We start from the raw sequence: 21,404 nt of genomic DNA, 5'->3' as shown, positions 1-21,404 counted from the left end.
AAGTTTTAGAAATTCTCCTAAAAATCTAACTTCAAAGAAGGGGTGCTAAACAAAATTCCCTGAGATAAGACTGAGAGAGTTGAATTCCAGAAAGTAAGACATACCTGTTAAGCCAATCCAAAAAGCAAAGTTAGCCAAAAAACAGCTGAAGAAGAAATTTAGTTCAGCATGAAAGAACAGGTAAGTGTGACCTTCCCAATGTTAGCTGTCAAGATCATGATGCAGAGCCTTGGGAAAGTGAATAGAGAACAGGTAGCTAAATAGATGAGCTATTTAGTTAAGCAGATACAAGAAAACAAAGAGTGACAAAGTAAAAGAAGAGAAGATTCCTATGCTAGAAGGGAGTTAACGGTTTGAAATAAAACAGGAGTCTGTTTAGGAAGGACATGGTAACTGGGAGTCAATAAGAAGTTGAGACAGAAAGGTTATCAACATGAATGTAAATATCAGGTGATAAGGGGGATAAAAAGAAAGTTTGAAAAATAACACTATTGCCATAGAGTAGTTTGTGAACTAGAAAAACTACTAAGGTAAAAAATGGTATGTCACATTTCTGATGGATCAATAGTTAAAAATAAGGTGGGGTTACCAGATCTTCCTCAAGGAAAGAAGAGCTAGAAATAAAGGCAAGCAGTGGGAAGAGCTGGTCAAAATGAACCAAAAACATAGCTAGCTTAACAGAAACTACAGAAATAGGAGACCATGATTTCTGGACCTTAGAAGAAGGCTAGAAGGAAAGCATCTATTTGAAACACAATACTTCCAACTGCAATTCAAGCAACAGTTGACTTCGTGTTACAAGTGTCTGGGACTTGGGAGGTTTCAGAAGTGTAGATACATTATTTAGAAATGTGAAAAATTCAAAAAACATTTTTTTTATTTTGTTAAAATCTAAAAAAATGAAATTACAAAAAACAGCAAATCAAATGTGAAATAAAAGTTAAAAATTCTCTTATTCTCAATAAAGAAAGTGCATGAGGTTTTGGTTTGTGCATAGTACTTGTGCACAAGTACAATAAGTACAACACTTATTGTGTTGTAATGTAGAAAGTCATGGATTGTCAGGAAATGGTTCTTATAAATTATGTAAACTTGAAGGGATTTTACAAAAAGTAAGCTGATGTTAGTGATTGCTTTGCAATTAATAAGAAGATAGTCAAAGTGAATATTTTCTGCTGTAGCATGCATAAAATATGGCACAACTATGTTTTACAATATGTATCACTAAACTATAACTTGAAAATAGTAGACCATAGTTAACCCCCTAATTAAAATAATAATTCTGATGTCCTTCAACTGACAGATCAGATAAACATTTTAGAATTCTGCTCCAGATCTGGTTATGAAATTGTGCATGTTAATCATCAGTAAATGTCACACATACATATATAAAGGTAATTGATACTTTTAACATTTGTAATGATAGTAAAAAGCATATAAGATAAAAAAAGATTGGTAAATTGTTCTAAAATTATTTTTCTATGTTGAAAATATGTTGCAAATCGATGCTTACCTTTCCTCAAATAATAGTTTTTCTCAACTTTTGCTGCCCTCTATTTGAAAATATTTACACCTTGCCACTACACTTTGATACTCCCACCTACCTTCACATGATTTCATGTGGTGTAGCTGTAAAATGCAAATGGCTTTGCAAAAATCCTCCAACAGTAAAAGTTATACACATCTTCCTAGTGCAGTTAACTCCCTGTATACTCACTTTGAAATTAAACAAAAAAGATACACCAGAAAGGGGGAGGATGGTGATAAAGTGTAAAAGGAGGCATCTATTGAATATGCATTTGCAGTGTGGAAGAATGTTAACTTCTGATACTGTACATATTGTGGGATATATATAGCATGATATTACACTAAATCTTGTATGCATAATTAAATATTATATTTCTGTAAAAGGGAAAATTTGAAAAATGATCAACTAATTTGATCAAGGCATTTTTATAGAGCAACAGAATAAACTGTTTAAGAAAAAACCAACAGTAGCTTAAACACAAAAAATGTGCAGCCAAACATACTGTTGGTTATTAAAGTAGTAATTTTGTGTGTGTGTGTGTAATTGTGAAGGAAGCAAGTTGATATAAATTTTTCAATACATTCATATAAGTCAAAATACTTTTATGGATCATCAATACAGCTAGCACTCATTCTAACTTAAGATTTCTCAGCTTAGAAGCAAAATTATAAGACTTTCAATTATCAATGGATTTAAGCCTTCCTAGACAGATGAGTCATAAATAAAATAACTACCTCTCCTTCATATATCTGGGTTTCCACATCTACACCAGACTTGGCAGGAACAAAGAGAGGAGATGTAGGCCTGTCTAACAATGAGTCAGTTTGGCATTCGACATTCTTTTCCTCGACACAGTGTCTCAGTTCTTCAAGATAGAGTTCTGTTTGAACTGGAATATGTTCACGTCCTTCCACAGGTGGAGGAGTTCTCACTTCACTTTCTTTTCTCACTCTTTGGCTTCTAGCAGATCGTTTTTCACTTTTCATGACCAGTTTACTATCTTCACAGGCCTACAAGTATCAGAGGAACATGGAACCAATTATGGCCCAAAACATTACTAACAGTTTGAATATTCAACTAATGGAACAATTTATTCTCAACTTTACAAGTAAGAATGCAAACAAGTATATTTAATGAAATATACTCATCACCAGATTGATTTTTAGTTTCCCTCTATGTAGGCAAGTTGCTCTAACCACAAGTTAATAGTAATATATATGAACACAATATACTAGTTAAGAAATCTGTATTTATCATCCCATTAAAAAGATATTACCAGGTTTGTGTTTTTCATCATTGCAAATACTGACTATACTAAATAAGTTAATCAGTCAAACAGGTTTTCTTCACTTTTTGATAGTCTAAGGTTTTAGCTGCACTGCACTGAAGCTGTGAACATTTTAAGTGTTCAAAATTTACCTTTTTTAGTGTTTTTCATAATTATGTATATAGCAACTAAAGGTATATTCTTATATATATTTTTTACAAATTTGTATTAATTTTAAAATGCTAATGACTCAACATCACAAAACAATTTTCATTGAAACCATACCTAGGCATGTAATCATGTTGTAAGCTTCTTTTGAACTTCAAGTAAAAGTTAACCATCTGTTTTGTATATGTTACAAAGTCATAATAAAATATCACTACTATTAAAGGGTTTCTAAATGTTGTTTAGGGGTGACTTAAAGTGATTAACAGATGGACTAAATAAATAGACTAACTCAGGAAAAGCATTCCAATTATGAATTATTTTCCATAAAAAGGCAGTTAACCAAAGAGGAATTTGGTTGCACTGTTTGAGAACTTTATATTAACTACCTATGGTTGTGTTAAGTTTTACAAAAAAATTAGTGATCAACAAGAGATCTGTCAGTTTTAGAGAACTTCATAAAAGAAACTTTACAAAAACATTTAATGTGCTGTGACATCACAAATCCAAGTGAACATCCCACCAAAAAGTTGTTTTTTTTATGGATTTTTAATTGCTACCTGGACAACAGAAATGGTGTGGATGTAGCATAATTAAATTTTCAAAAAGATTTTGATAACGTATCACATGAAAGATAAGTAAATCACATAAGAATGAAATAAAGTAAAGGCTAGTTAATGTTATCATTGGATGAAAGAAAGCAATTGTTTTTATTAGAGTCCAGTCAGTCTGGATCCTTGTCATTACTGGAGTATCTCAGGGGTCAGTCCTTGGGTCTTTGCTTTATCTTATTTACATTAGTGACATTTATAGGGGCATAATAATTAAATTAGTAAAGTTAAAGTTTAATCATGACATTAAACTTCTAAGTATTTTAGCTGTATTCAGAACATGAAGATATTTCAGAATTACACAGATCAGTTAGTGAGTTGGAGATATTTTTTGCAAATGACTTTTAACTATAAAAGAACAAAACAAAAACAAAATTTCATGGCAGGTACTTAGTTTCTGGAGGAACGGTTTTTCACTTTCCAAAAGTGGGGTGTATGAGGATAATATTATCCTCATTCTCCCCACATGTGTAGATGTTGTGAGAAGGTCAAGGAATTTAGTGATTACAGTTTCAGTGATTGTTAATGTGTGTTAATCAAGGAATTTCACAAATGTCCAGTGGATGTAGAGGCAGAGAGAACACAAAGGTTAGTGGAGTCAATGGTGATGATGATGGCTTTAATGTTGAGGCATTGACGAGAAGATGAGAAGAAGCAAGATGATAGTATTTGAACAAAATATATCCCATCAAATGACCTTTTAACAGGGCCACCTGGAAGCTGAGATTTATAAGTCCAATGCCCTGGCTGGGATGAAAGGATCCAAGAGTGCCAGAAAATTAGAGTGCACCCCAAAAACCAACTTTCACAGGAAAAGTGCCAAGTAGTCTACCTGTCCTATGCTCAGAGCTTAAAATGAAAACACATAAATGGGTTAGTAATGTTTGTTAAGTACATTCAGATTTCTTTCATGGTAAGTCATTCATTGTACAGGGATAGCGTTTTGTATGATGCACTCATCATTGTGTGGAGAGTGGCAGTTATGAGACTTCTTTTTTCTGCTTTCTTATAATATTTAAGTGTGAGGGAGGTTAGTATTTAAGTTATTGTTTCAATGTTACACATTTTATGTGAATAGTTTGTTAGGGTAAATTTTGGAAGAATTAGTGCTAATTGGAGAACTCTGTTCTGTTGTAACTATAACTTATTTTTAATTCTGCTTGACATGTTGAAGGTTATTTGACACTCGTATTCTATTAAAGGATGAATAGATCTGTATACGTGTTTTTGGTTTGCAACTTTTATTTCTTCCTGTAATAACACTTAAACGTGCAACTTATTTACTGATCAGCCCACACAAGATAGCTGTCAAAGGTTATACCCAGAAACTTGGCTGAGGGGCATATTTTTATTTCTTTATTGCTTTACTTGATTTTTATTTTTTGAGACTTTTTTAACTGTTTGTTGAGACCACACTGAAAAATAATTCCTGTTGTTTAATTCAGTTTAGAATTACTATCCAATCACAACACCAACTAATAATAAAATCTAGAAATTTTTAAACTCTACTGGCAGCTATAAGGGGGTTTTGCAAAGTACTCCAAACAGATATATCATCTACATATTCAGAGAAGAATGTGTATGTTAAGTTCAGGAAGGAGATGTTACTAACAAAGAGAGTACGTAGAAGTGTGTAGAAGATGGAGCCTTGTGGGACTCCTGCTGTGACACTGAAAGATTGTGAAATGATGCTGTTTACTTTAATGCTTGATGTTCAATCTGTAAAGAAGTTGAATATCCACCTGAGAATTGTGTCTTCCTTTTATTTTGTGTAATCACAGAATCCAAATTATGATAACTCAGATGCAGTACCTTGCACATGAGTTATCATAATTTGGATCCCATGTTTAATATAGGTAGGAATCCACTCATTGGCATGACTGAAGAAGGTAATCTTGGCATAATGGAATATAAATACCTCAAGCCATTAAAGCAGTAATTATTTGCTAGTATTAAAGTTACTATAATTATAATATGTATTTTTAGGAGTATTCAACAGAAATCCAAAGAGGTAACTATCCAAATAACTAATCAGGCTTTACTTCAAATATCATGTACAGTTTTGGTTTCCTTTGGATGCTCAAACATCATCATTATTCATTTATTTACATTATTTGACATTTTACACACCTTTCACCATCAATTACATGAGTTAGTTATCTATAACACTCATCAGCTTATCACACATTCTCTAGTATGGCACAAGCCTAATGTACTAGAGAGTAAGGCAGTGGTTTTAAAAAGAATGGGAGGTACACAAGATTTTGTTTCTAAACCAATATATCTTAGAAGGTGGGAATAAGTTAAGCCTGTGATGTAACTTGAGGGTGAGAAGTTATGTATTAACACTTCAGTAAGGTATAACAATGAGTGTAATTTCATTGTCAAGGTTGTAGTTGTCTGAGTGGTCTACTGTTGTAAGTCTGGTGTAAGCTGGTCATGAACAACTTGTGGAATATCACAACTGCCAACCAATTTATTGGTTAGTTCATCTTTTGATATTAAATTCTCTTGTAGCATGTCATATTTGAAAATAAAGTGAACAAAATGAATTATTTAAACATGAGGCAAAAATTATTCCAAAATGTAAGCTGTGTGACTGCAAGACACTTTTACTGTAGACAATGTAGATGTAACTTAAATTCTCAGTATTGTCTTAAAAAGTTATTTTCTTCTAATGAACCACAGGAATATTATTTCAAAAATGTGTTAACAATAAATATGAACCTTAAATTTCTCATGGTAGTGATACCATTTCAAGACAGTGATTAGATAGATGTAATAACAAAAAAACATAGATTTTCATTATGTGATTTGTTAATACAAATTCCAGATGATTTACTTGAAAAGGCTTTTCTATGGTTTAGCTATATGAAATGCAGTATTTTTACAGAGAAATAATATGCATAAAAATTTTCTTAAGCCAATTTGGGACCAGAAATGATGATGATATATTGTACTGAATTTTATAGAAATATCAAAGGTCGGATAAATGTTACTTTTAACAGGGGATTACACATATGTAAATAAGTGATTGAAGACTGAAAAGCTTTAAGTGAATAAATTTAGATTTATTTAAAATCCTATATACAACATTTCACCAGCTCGTGCAGTTGTCATGAGATTTTGTAATCCTGCCCCTCAACTGTCACTAAGGTATTAAAATCTCTGCTGATAAAACCAACAAAACTTGTAATTTACAATAATATAAAGATATTTACAAATAAGCCAATTTCTTTTTCTCTTTACATACTGTCTGAATAAAGTGTGCAAAATACAGTTTCACAATAGTTGATATAAAATGGCACAAAACCTTCAGTAAACCCCGTATTGTTCATTTTAAATGAAAACAACACAAAAACACACTTGTTTTTTTTTTTATGAATGTCAAATTTTAAATAAAATAACTGTCCAGGACCAAAATTTAACATTTTCCTAAACTAAAAATATATTTCCAGTGTAACTGAGAGAAAAAGAAAAATACTATTTCAGTTGCTTCAGTTTTTAGGTTAATATATTTTTTGGTCAAGGTTTTAAATAACGCTAACATCAATAAAAAATATAATTTAAATGAAAGATGAAACAAAGAAGGGTCTAAGGGCTCAAAACGAAGATGATACAACACGTGTAAAACAACAGCAAAATCCCAATTTGGTAATTGGAAAGGTCAGTTGGGCCAAAGTACATAAAATAATTTTAGTAGACCTGACAGAACTGTGGGTTTAAAAACCTTCTGATATCTAGAATACCCAAAAATAGTGGATAAAGATTCCTTATATAAAGCCATCATAAAAATAGCAAGACCATCAAATACCCAGGTTAAAAAATAGGATCTGACAGATTTCTTTTGAATGAAGACTTAAATTACTCTTAATACACAACTTATGATAAATATTCCATTTCCACTGATAAATGACCTCATTGATTTCTGTTGTAAAAACATTAACTTGGGAATTTAAACACTTAAGTAACTTTGTTCATTTTGTTTTGGTTATGTAATGTATAAATATAAATGAAAAGACAACCATAGAAATGCCAACAGCATTCAAATACACAATGTAAATAGTATGTAATTAGAACACTCCTATTGATAGAAACCCATTTTGAATGCTTTGACATTAAAAACCATAACATTATTGGATATAGGTGCTTAATATACAGTACCTAGTGGGACAAATTGAAGTTGGTGGAGAAATGTATAAATTAGAGTTTGTGTAAGGGGTTTGATTAAGGTATAAAAGACTGGAGCAAGCATTCTCATTGCTTAGATACATAAAGAGTGGAAACCATGTAAATTTAAAATAGCTATAAAGTCAGAAGTTGGTAAGTATGTTTTAGAATAGTCTGCCTTAAAGAAAGAATGTCTGGCAATAATTTAGATACTATGCAGATAATGTAATGTTTTGATTTTGGTAATGGTTATCCTTTTGCTATGTATATACAGTTACGACAGAAAGTGTTCATACCCATGCGTCCCAAGTGGTTTTTTGCTCATAACTTAAAAAGTATCACGATTAGGCTAATAGAAGTAGGGTATATTATAAATATTACACTGACACACATCTACATAAATTTTTATCTAAATTAAACGACAAATAAACTGTTTATAAACAATAACCAAAAATAGGAGGAACAGAAAGTGTTTGTACATTTCAGAACGTGTGAAAAACTAACATTCCCATAAAATTTTGTTTAGTTTGGTGAATAAACTACATTATACCATCCCAGAACTAGACACTAGGTTCATAATTATTGGAATTTAGCCAGCAAAAAATTTACTTCCGGCAATTTAGTGCCATCTCCGTCATTATCTGCTTGGTCATAATGGCAAACAGGAAACAACTGTCCAGTGATTTAAAAAACTGAATTATTGTAAAATACAAGTCTTATGTGTCTCTTTCCCTTATTGCTAAACAACCTAATGTGCCGAAATCTACTGTTCAAAGCATAATTGCCAAGTTTAAGCTTACAAAATCAACTGCTAACCTCCCTTGTTCCAGATGCCCCACCAAAATTCCAGAAAGAACCAATAAGAAGGTTCTCAGAGAAGTTAGAAGGAACCCCCATTTAACACATAATGACATACAGAAACTGGTAAGGGAAACTGGGATTGAAGTAAGCACCTCTACAGTTACGAACATGTTACACTCTTCTGGGTTCAAAGCATGCCATCCTCGTACAATTCCATATTTAAAGCCTGTTCATTTAGAAGCACGATTGAGATGTGCAAGAAAGCATGTAGATAAACCCTTCACCTATTTGAAGAGTATTCTTTAGTCAGACAACACTAAAATCGAGCTTTCGGCCACAATGATGTTCACTATATTTTCCATAAGAAGGGGGAACAAAATCTTCCAAAGAACACCGTCCTTACAGTTAAACATGGAGGTGGCTCAATCATGCTATGGAGTTCCTTCAGCTCTTCTGGTGCAGGCAGCCTTCACCGCCTCAACAGAATCATGAAAAAAGAAGAGTATGTTTATATATTAGGCACTTATATCAAGAATGATGCTCGGAACTTGTGGCTTGGGTGTCGTTGGATCTTCCAGCACAACAATGACCCTAAGCACACATTGAAATATGTGCAATCCTGGTTGGAGAGGAACCATAAAGTGTTCTGGAGTGGCCAACACAGTCACCCAATCTCAACCCAATTGACAACATTTGCCATGAGTTGAAAACCAGGGTTCATCAGCATCATCTGAAAAACTTGCAAAATTTAGAGGCCTTCTGTAAAGAAGAATGGAAGAAAATACCAGTCGAGTACTGTCAAACGATCATGGAGGGCTATGAGGAGAGACTGCAACAAGTAATTCACCTGAAAGGCTGCACAACTGACCATTAAAGTAGATGCACGAACACTTTCTGCTCCTCCTACGTTTGGTTATTTGTTTACAAACAGTTTATTTGTTGTTCAATTTACATAAAAATTTATGTAAATGTGCGTTGTTATAATATTTATAACATACTATACTTTCATTATCCTAATCATGATAATTTTTAAGTTATGAGAAAAAAACTATTCATGATGCAAGGGTACAAACACTTTCTGTCGTAACTGTAAACCATAGTCCTTTAACTTGGTTACTTCTCTATATAAATGCAACTAGATAAATAATGCTGAGAATATTAAGACTATAATTTTGATTTTCAAATCATTCATTGAGCAAGTAAAATTAATGCAGTTCCAGATTCCTTGTTACAAAAGATTTAGTACCAGGAATTGGAGTATTTGTTAAAGATGTTCCTTCTCAAGTAGTTCTTGATAAAAGAATATTCCAACACAGTCTGCTTTAGTGTTAGATGAATCAGCCCATGTGAGATCTTTCCAGTCTGCAGATCCTGTTTTAGATCCCATATTAAAAAGTACAGCAAATTGGTCTTTATAAGGGAAAGAAACTTCTGTTAAAATTAAAGCAAAGCAAAAAACAATCTATTGTTCATTATGCAGAATAACAGTATATTTTACAATGTTGGTGAAAATTAAGAACTGTATATCCTAGGAAAATTCAAGGCTACCATTCTGACTCACTTTATTAATCATTTATTAACTGTTCATTTAGGAATGGCTAAGACAGTGGCAAAAATTCAAAAAAAGAGTACATTGGCCAAGAAGCAGAGTAGAAGTAATAAGCACTGCTCCATTGGACATGACCAGATGCATTATTCTGGTTGCACTCACAAGTCCAGGCTGTAACCAAGTTTCAATAATTTTGTTTCTCATCATTTTATGTCTGTATTAGTTTGATTATTTGTGGATGCAACATGAAAATTTTGAACCCTGGGCCACAGGGTACTGGACTGTGTTTTCTGATCAATACCTGAACTGCTAAGGTAGAACTCCTATCAAAACCCCTTTGTACAAGCACAGTATGAAAGCTTAGTAGAATAAAAAAATGATTATTAATGTCATAAGTGAAATTTAGTTAGTAAAATAATCTTGTTTATATGAATTACCAATTAGTATTGAATAATATTTCACAATTTAATCAAAATTACATACAAAACACAACACTTTGGTATTTATAGTAAGTTTCTAAATTTTGGAATTTTAACTTCCTTTGCTTCAATTACTTAATTTTAACAGTTTAAGGGATAAACACAAACAGCAACATTTTTCTCCTATAAAAATATAAACTAAAAAAATTTCCTTTTATGTAAGAGGTATGTTTCAATGTAGTGAAGTAAGAAGAAAACTCTTGAAACTCTGCTATTGGAATTTTTCATTAACTCAACTATGATATTTACACTGCAGTGCATACGTGTGTGTGTAAGTATATGTGTATATAATTGGAAAGCAAACATATTTTGAAGATGAAGACAGTGAGGGGATCCAGACCCAAACTAAAATTAAAATCATTTTGTCATGCAAATACACTTACCAGTTTTTATACATAATTATTTAATATCCCTTTTCTTTATAGACTAGCTTCACTTGCTAATCTGAATTCAGCATAACTGAGAGAAAAAGAAAAATACTATTTCAGTTACATAAGTTTTTAGGTAAATATATTTTTTGGTCAAGACCTTAAATAATGCTATTTAATAATTTTCCTGGTTGCATTAGAGTTATTAGATTATTTGGTACCATATATATGTATGTATGTATGTATGCATGCAAGTGTATTTAAAATATTCAACAGAGTGGCACAAATAGTATATGCTAATCAGTGTATATCCTAGTATCTAAAGTTAACATTTTGTTTACTTGAAAATGTATTTCACATAAAATATGCACTTTGCCATAAAACTAACAACTATTACCCTGCACCACTGCCAAAAATGTTTACACATATGTCGTCCTTGATAGAAACACCCATCCCTGCATGTACTAGCATGTACTGCACCAGTCTATAGTCTATGATGCAATCAACATTAGACTAGCTCTCCACCAACAGAAAGCCACATACATACTTACACCTTAACAAAAGCTCATTCTTGACAAAGCACAAAAAACATATCAAATTGAGTAGGTTCTGTGGATAGGTAAGTATTTATCTGAAATACATTCTAAAGTAACAAAAATGATAACTTCAGAAATTTTATTCATCTATTCACAGAACTGATAGCTAAAACACCACACTGAAAAGATAACTGAAAAACAAGTGCAGGTATAGAAATTATGAAATATGAGCTCCTATTTGATGATATACCATCAAATACAAAACAATCATTGAGCATGTCAAACATTTACATAGGGAGGACCTAGTGGGGCATCACTAGGTGGGAAATTGCATCCATCTCATGCAGGGAACACTCTTTGTCCAGTAGAAGACAGTGCCAATACAAAAGGTACTACCTGAAACATTTCTCCAGTGTGGTGAAGAATTGTGTCACATAGGTGAGTAAATATAAAAATCGCTTAGCCTTGGGCAGTAAAAATGCATGAATGTATATTGTCACTAAGGTAATGCATTAGGCCAAACAGTATGTGAAAAGTACTTACTACAATAAGTAGGTGCAGAAAGGAATAATTTCATATCTGCATCTCAAGGCAAAGACAAGACCCATCTGGCTGACGAAACTAACTGGAACTGTCTGGTGTTAATATTTTCCATACCTGAAAATACATCTCTGATAGATACTCACCTCTCACACAAATAGCTATCTTTCCCATACGTCTGCTTGGAGAATTGTATGCCTCCAGCCTTTAGGCAAATTCTAACCAAGCTCATGCTATTTCTTGTGACTTGCACTACTGCATAATGACATAAGTCCTCCATCAATATGAGGGCAACAAAACTTCCCTGCACACTGGCTCACTCTATGTTTATGCTCTCATGATCTTCATTCTATGATCAGGAAAGAAATGGTACATTGCACCAGAAGTGGGGAGAAAGGGTGGGAGTGTGTGTGAAGAGGTACGAGTCTACCAGGTATGGAAAATATTCATTTGTAAAGCAATACACACCTCTTAACACAGAAAACTAGAACCCCACAAGAACTCGCACGCAACATATCAGAGAGCCAAATGTGTAGCATTGTTGGGATATGTTCAGACCATATCTAGTGCTCACCTCAATTCTAACATTAGACTTACTTCACTGATGCTGGCTACAGAAGGAGAGCACAGTTAGTACATGTTTATCTCAACTCTACCATTACCTTCTTAAACCAACACCAGCTGTGGGAGAATTGCACAGAATACATACTATTGATATGCCTTACCACAACTCTACTGTCAGACTCTTGAATCAACACCAGCTGTATGAAGAAGGCACAATCTGTATGCAACTACAGGTAAACAATAGGTCAATTCCAATCCTAAACCTCTTAACATCAGAAATGTATCTTCTTGTTTGCAGTAGGAGGAGGATCCCAACCATTTTCACCTCATGACTAAAAACTAGAAGGGAAAGTAACTTCTGTTCCCACAGCCCAGTCATAACATATGTGCAGACCAAATACTAAACCAACAACAGGCCACCTGGGAACCAGACATCTGGGCAACAGTACGAAGGGGGAATGAAATGTGTTGGATTTTCTCCAGTCCTAAATCAAGTGGTGTCGAGAATTTGTTATCTAGTCCATGGTAGAAAAAACATCTCTACCAACCACACATGTGAGAACTTATAGAGGTTGGTTGATGCAGATCCAACACCAGACCACCTGGCAGCTTACATCCAAGTGGTAGTAGGATTGTTGGCTTATGCTGGCTGGTTCTACACCAATCTAAAACCAGACCACCTGGGAACCAATATCCAAGTAGCAATACGACATAGGACTTCTGTTGGCAGATCCTACTTTGATGCAACACCAAACCAACAAATGGGTGGTGATAAGAGGGGGGAGGGTTTAAGTTAACATAACAAACATACCATAACAATGTTTTAGAACAAGATGAAATGTACTGTCCATCTTAGCTTTCTATCCTCTAAACTAAAAAAAAAAACTATTTACAAAAAATCTTATTAATAATATACTTATCAAGCTCTCCCTTGAACTCACTTAAATTTATTGCCTTCACAACATCAGAAGTCAACCACCTTGTAACAAAAATAAAATTGTCTTAGCTGTAGGCAACTCCTTCTTTGCCAAAATTTAAATTTGTATCCCTTAGTACTACTATTTTCACTCTTAAATATGGAAAAATATGCTTCAACACTATCAATTCTCTGACAACCTTAAATAACCCAATCATATCTCATCTAACTTTTCTTTCCTCAAGAGAAAAGAATTTGAAAGATTTCAAACTCTCCTAATATAATGACCTCTCCATCCCAAGCAACATTCTAGTAACCCTTCTCTAAACCCTTTTCAACAATGTAATGTTCTTCCTAAGGAAAGGAGCCCAAGTCTAAACACAATATTCTAAATGTGATCTAACCAGTGATTTATACAATGAAATTATAACCTCTTTATATTTATATTTATTACTTCTGTACATACAACCCATAATCCTATTTTTCCTATGACTACACCTATCCAACACCAGATTACTTGGGAACTGAAATCTAAGCAGTAGTAAGATGAGAACACTGGCATGTTATTAGTAGAAGTATATGTGGGGTAACCTGTGCTAAATGAAAGTGTAACCACTTCCCACTGAATTGGCACCTTCTGTTCAGCCTCCAGCTATCCTGTCCCAATTAGTAAGGGTTCTCCATCATAAAACACCCCAGCAGCTTGGAACTGCCAAGTAGTAAAGGACTTTCATGCTTCACTCAAAGAAAGATAATTCACAGTATGAAGACACAGAGGTACATTTGGACCCTGTGAGTCCCTTGCAAGATAGGTATTTTATTTGAGACAGTGCAATGGGTAACTACCTAAACTTATTTTGAAAAGCCAAGAAAGCAGGCAGAGGATCCCTACTGCTGGTTTTTTCATGATAGGTTATGAGAAGCAAATATCAGAAACAAAGAAAAATATATACACCCATCTAAAGACAGTGAAGAGAGTGTAGATATTGAACAGAAATAGGCACTGACCCCATGGAGTCTACACAATTGCATTATAAATAGTGAGAAATGAAGTTATGCAAGGTAGTCCACATGCCAGCTGAGATGGTTTTGTTCAGTGGCAAATGGAAACAAGCAGCAAAAGAATATAAGAGGAGATAAATCTGATGGAATGAAGTATGGGTCATCAGTGAGCAACAAAAAGAAGACCAAATCAAGAATGTAATAAACCATACTAATGAAATCCAAAGGAATGTTTTTCCAGAAGAAAAGGAAATCCTAGGGAATGTAAAGTAGGAGATTGAAACCCCAAAAGTGAGAAGTAACAGCAAAGTAGTAATGCATAGTACAAACCAGCAGAAAAGTCTGTTCAGTTCCCAATGAGTATAGAAGATAATAGAAGGACAGGAGAGAGAAGGGTTGAATACACATAGAGGAAGAGAAGGACTGTTAATAGCCTTCAATACCACTATCTAGATGGCATAGAGATGCAAAGGAGATAGTTGAGCCCATCCTGTACAGTCAAATTAAAAAAATATTAGAAAGATGTTGAAGATGCAGAAGATTGGAAGGAAGAGGATAGGTGAGAGGATGAGGAGAAAAAAAAAGAGGTGGACTACAAAAACTAGAAACAGATCAAAAGGTAGGTAGGTATTCAATGTTTATTGGCACAAAGCTACAAGACTATCTGTCACCCTTGCTGACAGTCACCTAAAGTTGGCCTTTCCAGTCCTGGGTTTAAGTCAAAATAAAAATTGAAATGTGTAAAAAAAATTGTGTTAAAACATTAAAATGTGTAAAAGAAATCATGCTAAAACACTATATAGTCCAATAAAAAAACCTTAAATTAAGTGTAAAAGACCAATGCCTCTTAAAAATGTAAAAACATGAGTGAGATGGGCAGTATCACCTATAACATAGGCCAAAGTAAAGGACAAATCCGCCTTACAAATATCTTTAAAATGGTGTCGTCGTTCTAGGTTGTAACGATGCCATGATAATAAAATGTGGATGATTGTGATCTGAATGCCACATAGACAACACATTGGTGCAGCAGTTCCAGATAAAAGGAAGTGGTGGGTTAAAAAACTGTGACCAATGTGTAGCCTTGCCAAAACAACCTCCTTTCTTTGATCCTTACAGAAGAAAGAGGGCCAAAAACCTAGAGGAGGTTTGATTTGAAAAAGCTTGTTATTGTGTTGCTCATTCCAGGTTGCCTGCCATCTGGTGTACAGTCTGGATTTGATAACTGGACCATAGTCCATGTATGGAATGGGTACTGGGATGACAGATCTAGAACAGACAGACTTTGCTGCTCTGTTGGCCAGCTCATTCCCACAAATACCAACACGACCTGGTATCCAAAAGAATTGGACGAAGGCAGATGAGAGAGAAAAATGGGCCAGTTTGTTTTCAATATTGATGAGAAGAGGGTGGTGATTATTATGGAATGATTCCAGGGCCAATAGACAGCTGAGTGAGTCTGTATATATTGTACAATTTGTATACTGCATTACTTCAATATGAATTAGGGCAAGAGAGATGGCATACAATTCAGCAGTGAAAACAGAAACTATAGGGGGAAGTCTGTGTGCCACAATCAAACTGTCACAAACCATGGCTGAGCCCACTGAGTCACCCGATTTGGAACCATCTGTATATATGGGAATGGATGGATCATATGAAAGATGTTCAGCAAAGAAAGAGAGATATTTCCAATCGGGTGTAACTGCTTTCCTCAGATGACTCAAAGATAGGTTACAATTAGGGACAGTGATTTGCCATGGTGGAATAGGCTGATTTGAAGAAACTGCAATGTTATTCAAGGATAAATCCAAATCTTCTAATTGCACCTGGATATGGAGACTAAAAGGAGCAATGGCAGATTTTCTGTTATTAAAAAGTGTGGTCCATTGTGGTTGGAAAACACAACTCTGGGTAGGATGCTGTGGTAAGGATTGAAGTCTAGAAGCATACATTAGAGACAGTTGCAAACGGTGAATATATTGAGGGGGTTCATGAGATTCCACATACAGACTTTGCATGGGAGAAGTACGAAAAGCTTCAATGCAAAGCCGAAGCCTCTGATGATGGACATAATCCAACATTTCCAGTGCTGAGGTTCTGGAAGAACCATAGACCACAAACCCATAGTCAAGTTTGGATCAGACGAGGGCACGATAAATTTTGAGCATGGAGTATAAATCTGCTCCCCAATCAATCTGCTTTTAGACATTTGATATGCAGTTGCCTGATGTGCAATATAAAATTTAATTTACAATCAAATATGAGACCTAAGAACTTTGCCTCAGGGACAACAGGAAGTACAATATCATCAAGACGAAGTTCTGGATCTGGGTGAATTCCCCGTTTGCAGCAGAAATGTATAAAAACAGTTTTAGAGAGTAAAAGTTTAAAACCATTTACCGTGGTCCACTTCAGTATTTGATTGATTGCAGATTGTAGCTGCCGTTCAATAAACCTCATGTTTGATGACTGACATGTGATGTGAAAGTCATCAACAAAAAGACAGTTTGCAACTGTAGGGGGTAGCTGTTCAGTGATGGCATTAATCTTTATAATGAAAAGTGTGACACTCAGAATACAGCCATGGGGACTCCAAGATCCTGTGGGAAAAAATGAGAAAGTGTTGAGCCCACACGGACTTGGAATCAGTTCTTCATTAAGTATTGCTGGATGAAAAGGGGCAAGTTTCCATGCAATCCATACAAGTGAAGGTCTCATAAGATGCCATATCTCCATGTTGTATCATAAGCTTTTACTAAATAAAAAAAGAACTAACAAGATGTTGTCGCCTTAAAAAGGCTTATCTGATTGATGTTTCAAGGCAAATTAAGTGGTCCATCGTAGAGTGTTGTCCACTGAACCCACAATTAGTAGGTGAGAGGAGGTTTGATTCAAGAAACCAAACGAGGTGGGCATTGATTATCCTCTCCACGATCTTACTGAGACAACTTGTCAAAGCAATGGGATGGTAATTCAAAGGAATCATTGAATCCTTCCCAGGTATCAGAATAGGGAGTATGATAGCTTGTCGCCAAGCATCTGGATAGACATTTTCCTGCCATATCCGATAAAAGACAGCTAGGAGAAAGGAGGCGTAGCATTTCATAATGTATATCATCAGGTCCAACTGATTTATTGCCAGACCGATGAAGTGCAAGTTTAAGTTCCATCAGTGTAAGAGGGTGATTGTAGTCATAGGAATGGTCAGTTGAAAAGGAAAAAGGCAGATGCTCCACCTGTGTTTTAATGGCCAAAAAGGAAGGGGATAAGTTTGAAGAGCTAGATACACAAGAGAAGAAGTCCCCAAGACTATTGGCAATGCTCTGTGCATCTGCAACTTCATGGCCATCAGATATTAAGATAGAGAGGGGGGGCAGAAATATATCTTCCACTCACCCTCTGCACCTTATCCCATATAACTTTTGTGCTGGTGATTGAAGAAATGCTGGAGGTGTATTTAATCCAAGATTCCTTCTGACTTTGACGTCAAACTTGCTGAGCGTGTACAAGGGCTTGCTGAAATGCAATGCAGTTTGAGAGCATGGAGTATCTTTGAAATTTATCGCAAGCATGCTTCTGAGTTTTCCGTGTTATAGAACAGGTAGAATTCCACCAAGGGCAGGGATGGCGTAGGGAACATGTCGAGGTTTCAGGGATGCATCGAGTAGCAGCTTGTATAATACTGTTGGTTACTGTTGCTATACCACCATCTATGGATGATTTACATAAGATGGCAGGATCAAGTTCCAAGAGAGTAGTGAAAGACGGCCAGTTGGCCTGGACCAACTTCCACCAAAGTACATGGGTTGGGTGGTACTGATCATGGCCAATCTCTCGTAAGATGATGGGAAAATTATTACTACCTTGTGGATTAATGTCAACCTCCCAGGAAAAGTGAGTGAGTAGCAAAGGGGGACAGACAGAAAGATCTATATCTGTAAATGACTGACTAGATGCATGAAAATATGTGTAAGAGCCAGTATTGAATAAATAATCAGTGATGTTGAGAAAACCCACTTGTAGAGAAATATGTCTGCAAACACGGCTTGTTTTGGTTGAGAAAATATTTTACGTAGAAGAGCGAACAACGTTTCGACCTTCTTCAGTCATCATCAAGTTCAGAAAGAAAGAAAGAGGTTAGTTGTAAAGGTAAAACTTTCAAAAAATTCTAATAAATACACAAACATTATCCAAAATTTACAGGAAAAACTACTTAAAGCCATGTTGAACACAAAATACAAAGAACTACATGACTTACAAAAACAAAAAATGAACCTGGACAATCAACTGGCATGCTGCATTAAACCAGAGATTTACGGACTTATACAACGAAACATAAACCAAATCGATACTAAGAACGACAGAGACAAGTAGATCTGCCACAACAAAAAACTAGAAAAACTAAGATGCAAACAACAGAAACGGCACCAACATGACAAACCGTTGAATAACCTCATAATTAACATATCCAACCGACAATTAAACACAGATGAGATACATCTACTTAACAAAGGACTCAACTTCGCAATAGCACCTAGGTACATTCCAGCCATAGAAATCAAAACATGTTTAGAAGATCTAGCCAGGAGACTTGTGATACTTTCTACAGAAAACAAAAACAAGAAAACAACCAAAAAACAATCAACAGAAAAAAGACAACTTAGATAATTTTATTGACATCCAACAGCCAAACTTCCCAGGTAAAATTAAAAATTTATATTTTCCAGAAACACCTAAAAACAACATCTTAAACGATTTTTTCAAAGAATTTTTTCACAAAACCATCAACATAATTTCACAAAACAGAAAGCTAAAAAACAATCTTACAAAAATTCCATTAAAAACCTAAAACAAGACAAAAACATAAAAATTCTAAAAGCAAATAAAGGTAACGCTATAGTCATAATGAACACAAATGAATACATCCAAAAATTAAAGAACATCCTATCAGACACGAACAAATTTAAATACACACAAATCCAACAAAGACACACGAGATGCAACTAAACAAATTACTACTAAAAATGAAAAAAACCAACACAATTTCACAAACACTTTATTCCTACCTACGTAAAACCGACTCACACACACCACAAATATACGGCATCCCCAAACCTCATAAACCAGATTGTCCATTACGACCAATAATGTCCACATATGAATCGTTTAATTACAATCATGGTAAATACATAGCATGGGCATTCTCCAAATATGTAACATCAGCCAGCTCATTCATCAAAGATTCTTTTAATTTCAAGTCTAATCTAAATCAACTTAATCATAAAGCCTTAATGGCCAGTTTCGATGTTATATCCCTCTTTACAGAAGTTCCAACCACTGAAGCCTGCAAGATAGCCTACAAACTCTATATCTGAGACCCTAACCCAACTATAGACATTCCCAGCAACCAATTAGCAACCCTCATAGAATTCACCACGATAATGTTCAACAACTACAACTACAAATGGCCTGAGCATGGGCAACCCAGTATCACCAGTTCTAGCCAATATTTTTATGACACAAGTTGAAACACAAGCAATTAACACAGCATTACATCCACTACTATACTGGTACAGATATGTAGATGCCACAGTAGCAGGATTCAAATCCACAGAACAGACACTTAATTTTTTCAATCACATTAACTCTATACATCATAACATTAGCTTCACATGTGAACAGGAAGAAAGCAATCAAATATCATTTCTTAACTTCAAAATTACAAGAGCCGACACACAATTCAAAACAGAAATCCACCGAAAAATCACCCATACTGGACTATACATTCCTTGGGACTCAGCACATGAAACAAAACAAAAACTCAACATACTAAGAAACCAAATAAACACAGCCATAAAACTATGCTCATCAGATAAAATTAACGACGAATTAGACAAAATAAAACAATACTTCACCAGCATCAATAAGTTTCCTCCACAAACCGTAGAAAACATTATACGCACACACCTAGACAGAAAGCAAAATCAAACAACAAAAGTAAATATATCTCACGAATCAAAAAATCAGGAAACCATATACTGCTGCATACCATATATTCCCGACATCAGCAGACAAATAACCAACATTTGGCAAAAACTAGTAACAAAATATGACATTCCAGTTAATACCAAATTTATTCAAAAATCAGGCACAAAACTGAGGTCTATACTATGTAAAAACTACACTGACAAACACCACACCAACATTATTTATAAAATATAATGTGATAACTGCCACGACTTCTATATTGGAGAAACAAGTAGAAAAATGGAAACCAGATTCAAAGAACATAAAAAGTCACCTTCACACGTTTTCAAACACTGCAAGTCAAATAAACACAACATAACCATAGAAAATACTCAAATACTAAATAAAGAAACAAACATAAATGCAAAATTAAAGAAGCCTTACTTATACAACAACTTAAACCCAAAATAAACCAATATAAAGGAATGCCTTTATACCTATATTAAATATAATAAAATAAAATTATATATTCAAACATCTAATACCTCCCTCTATATTCCAACACTCAGTTGCACAACCCCTTCCAAACATGTAGTCAGCTTCTGGTCAGTTACCTCTTTCTTTCTTTGTGAACCTGACATTGACTGAAAAAGGTCGAAACGTTGTTCACTCTTCTACGTATAATATTTTCTCAACCCAAACAAGCCGCTTTTGCATATATAGTATTGAATAAAGCCAGGTTGTGGTTCAGGAGCATATGCTCTATGGCGCGCCTTCACATATCAATACGGGAGCCACCCCAGAGGGAATTATGCCCATTGAAATCTCCCAAGATTAAAAAGGGGGTAGGCAGTTGCTCAATGAGGGTATTGAGGTCTGATTGATTATAATGTATTTCAGGTGTAAGATATGGAGAGCAAATAGTGATGGTACAACCC

General features: G+C 34.6%; 1 protein-coding gene across 3 annotated transcripts in view; it reads right to left on the bottom strand.

Moving 5' to 3' along the window:
- Window positions 1-21,404, bottom strand: part of Rsph3 (Radial spoke head protein 3) — a 53,445-nt gene that overhangs the window by 26,788 nt on the left and 5,253 nt on the right. For all 3 annotated transcript variants that reach the window (XM_076479960.1, XM_076479961.1, XM_076479962.1), the window contains exon 4: window positions 2,263-2,538. In XM_076479960.1, the coding sequence (XP_076336075.1) occupies window positions 2,263-2,538 (276 nt within the window). The remainder of the gene's footprint in view (window positions 1-2,262; window positions 2,539-21,404) is intronic.

The sequence above is a fragment of the Tachypleus tridentatus genome, chromosome 13, assembly GCF_004210375.1.
Source record: "Tachypleus tridentatus isolate NWPU-2018 chromosome 13, ASM421037v1, whole genome shotgun sequence".
Classification (NCBI taxonomy): domain Eukaryota; kingdom Metazoa; phylum Arthropoda; class Merostomata; order Xiphosura; family Limulidae; genus Tachypleus; species Tachypleus tridentatus.
The sequence above is the reverse complement of the archived record's forward strand: the minus strand, read 5'-3'. Positions and strand labels throughout refer to the sequence as shown.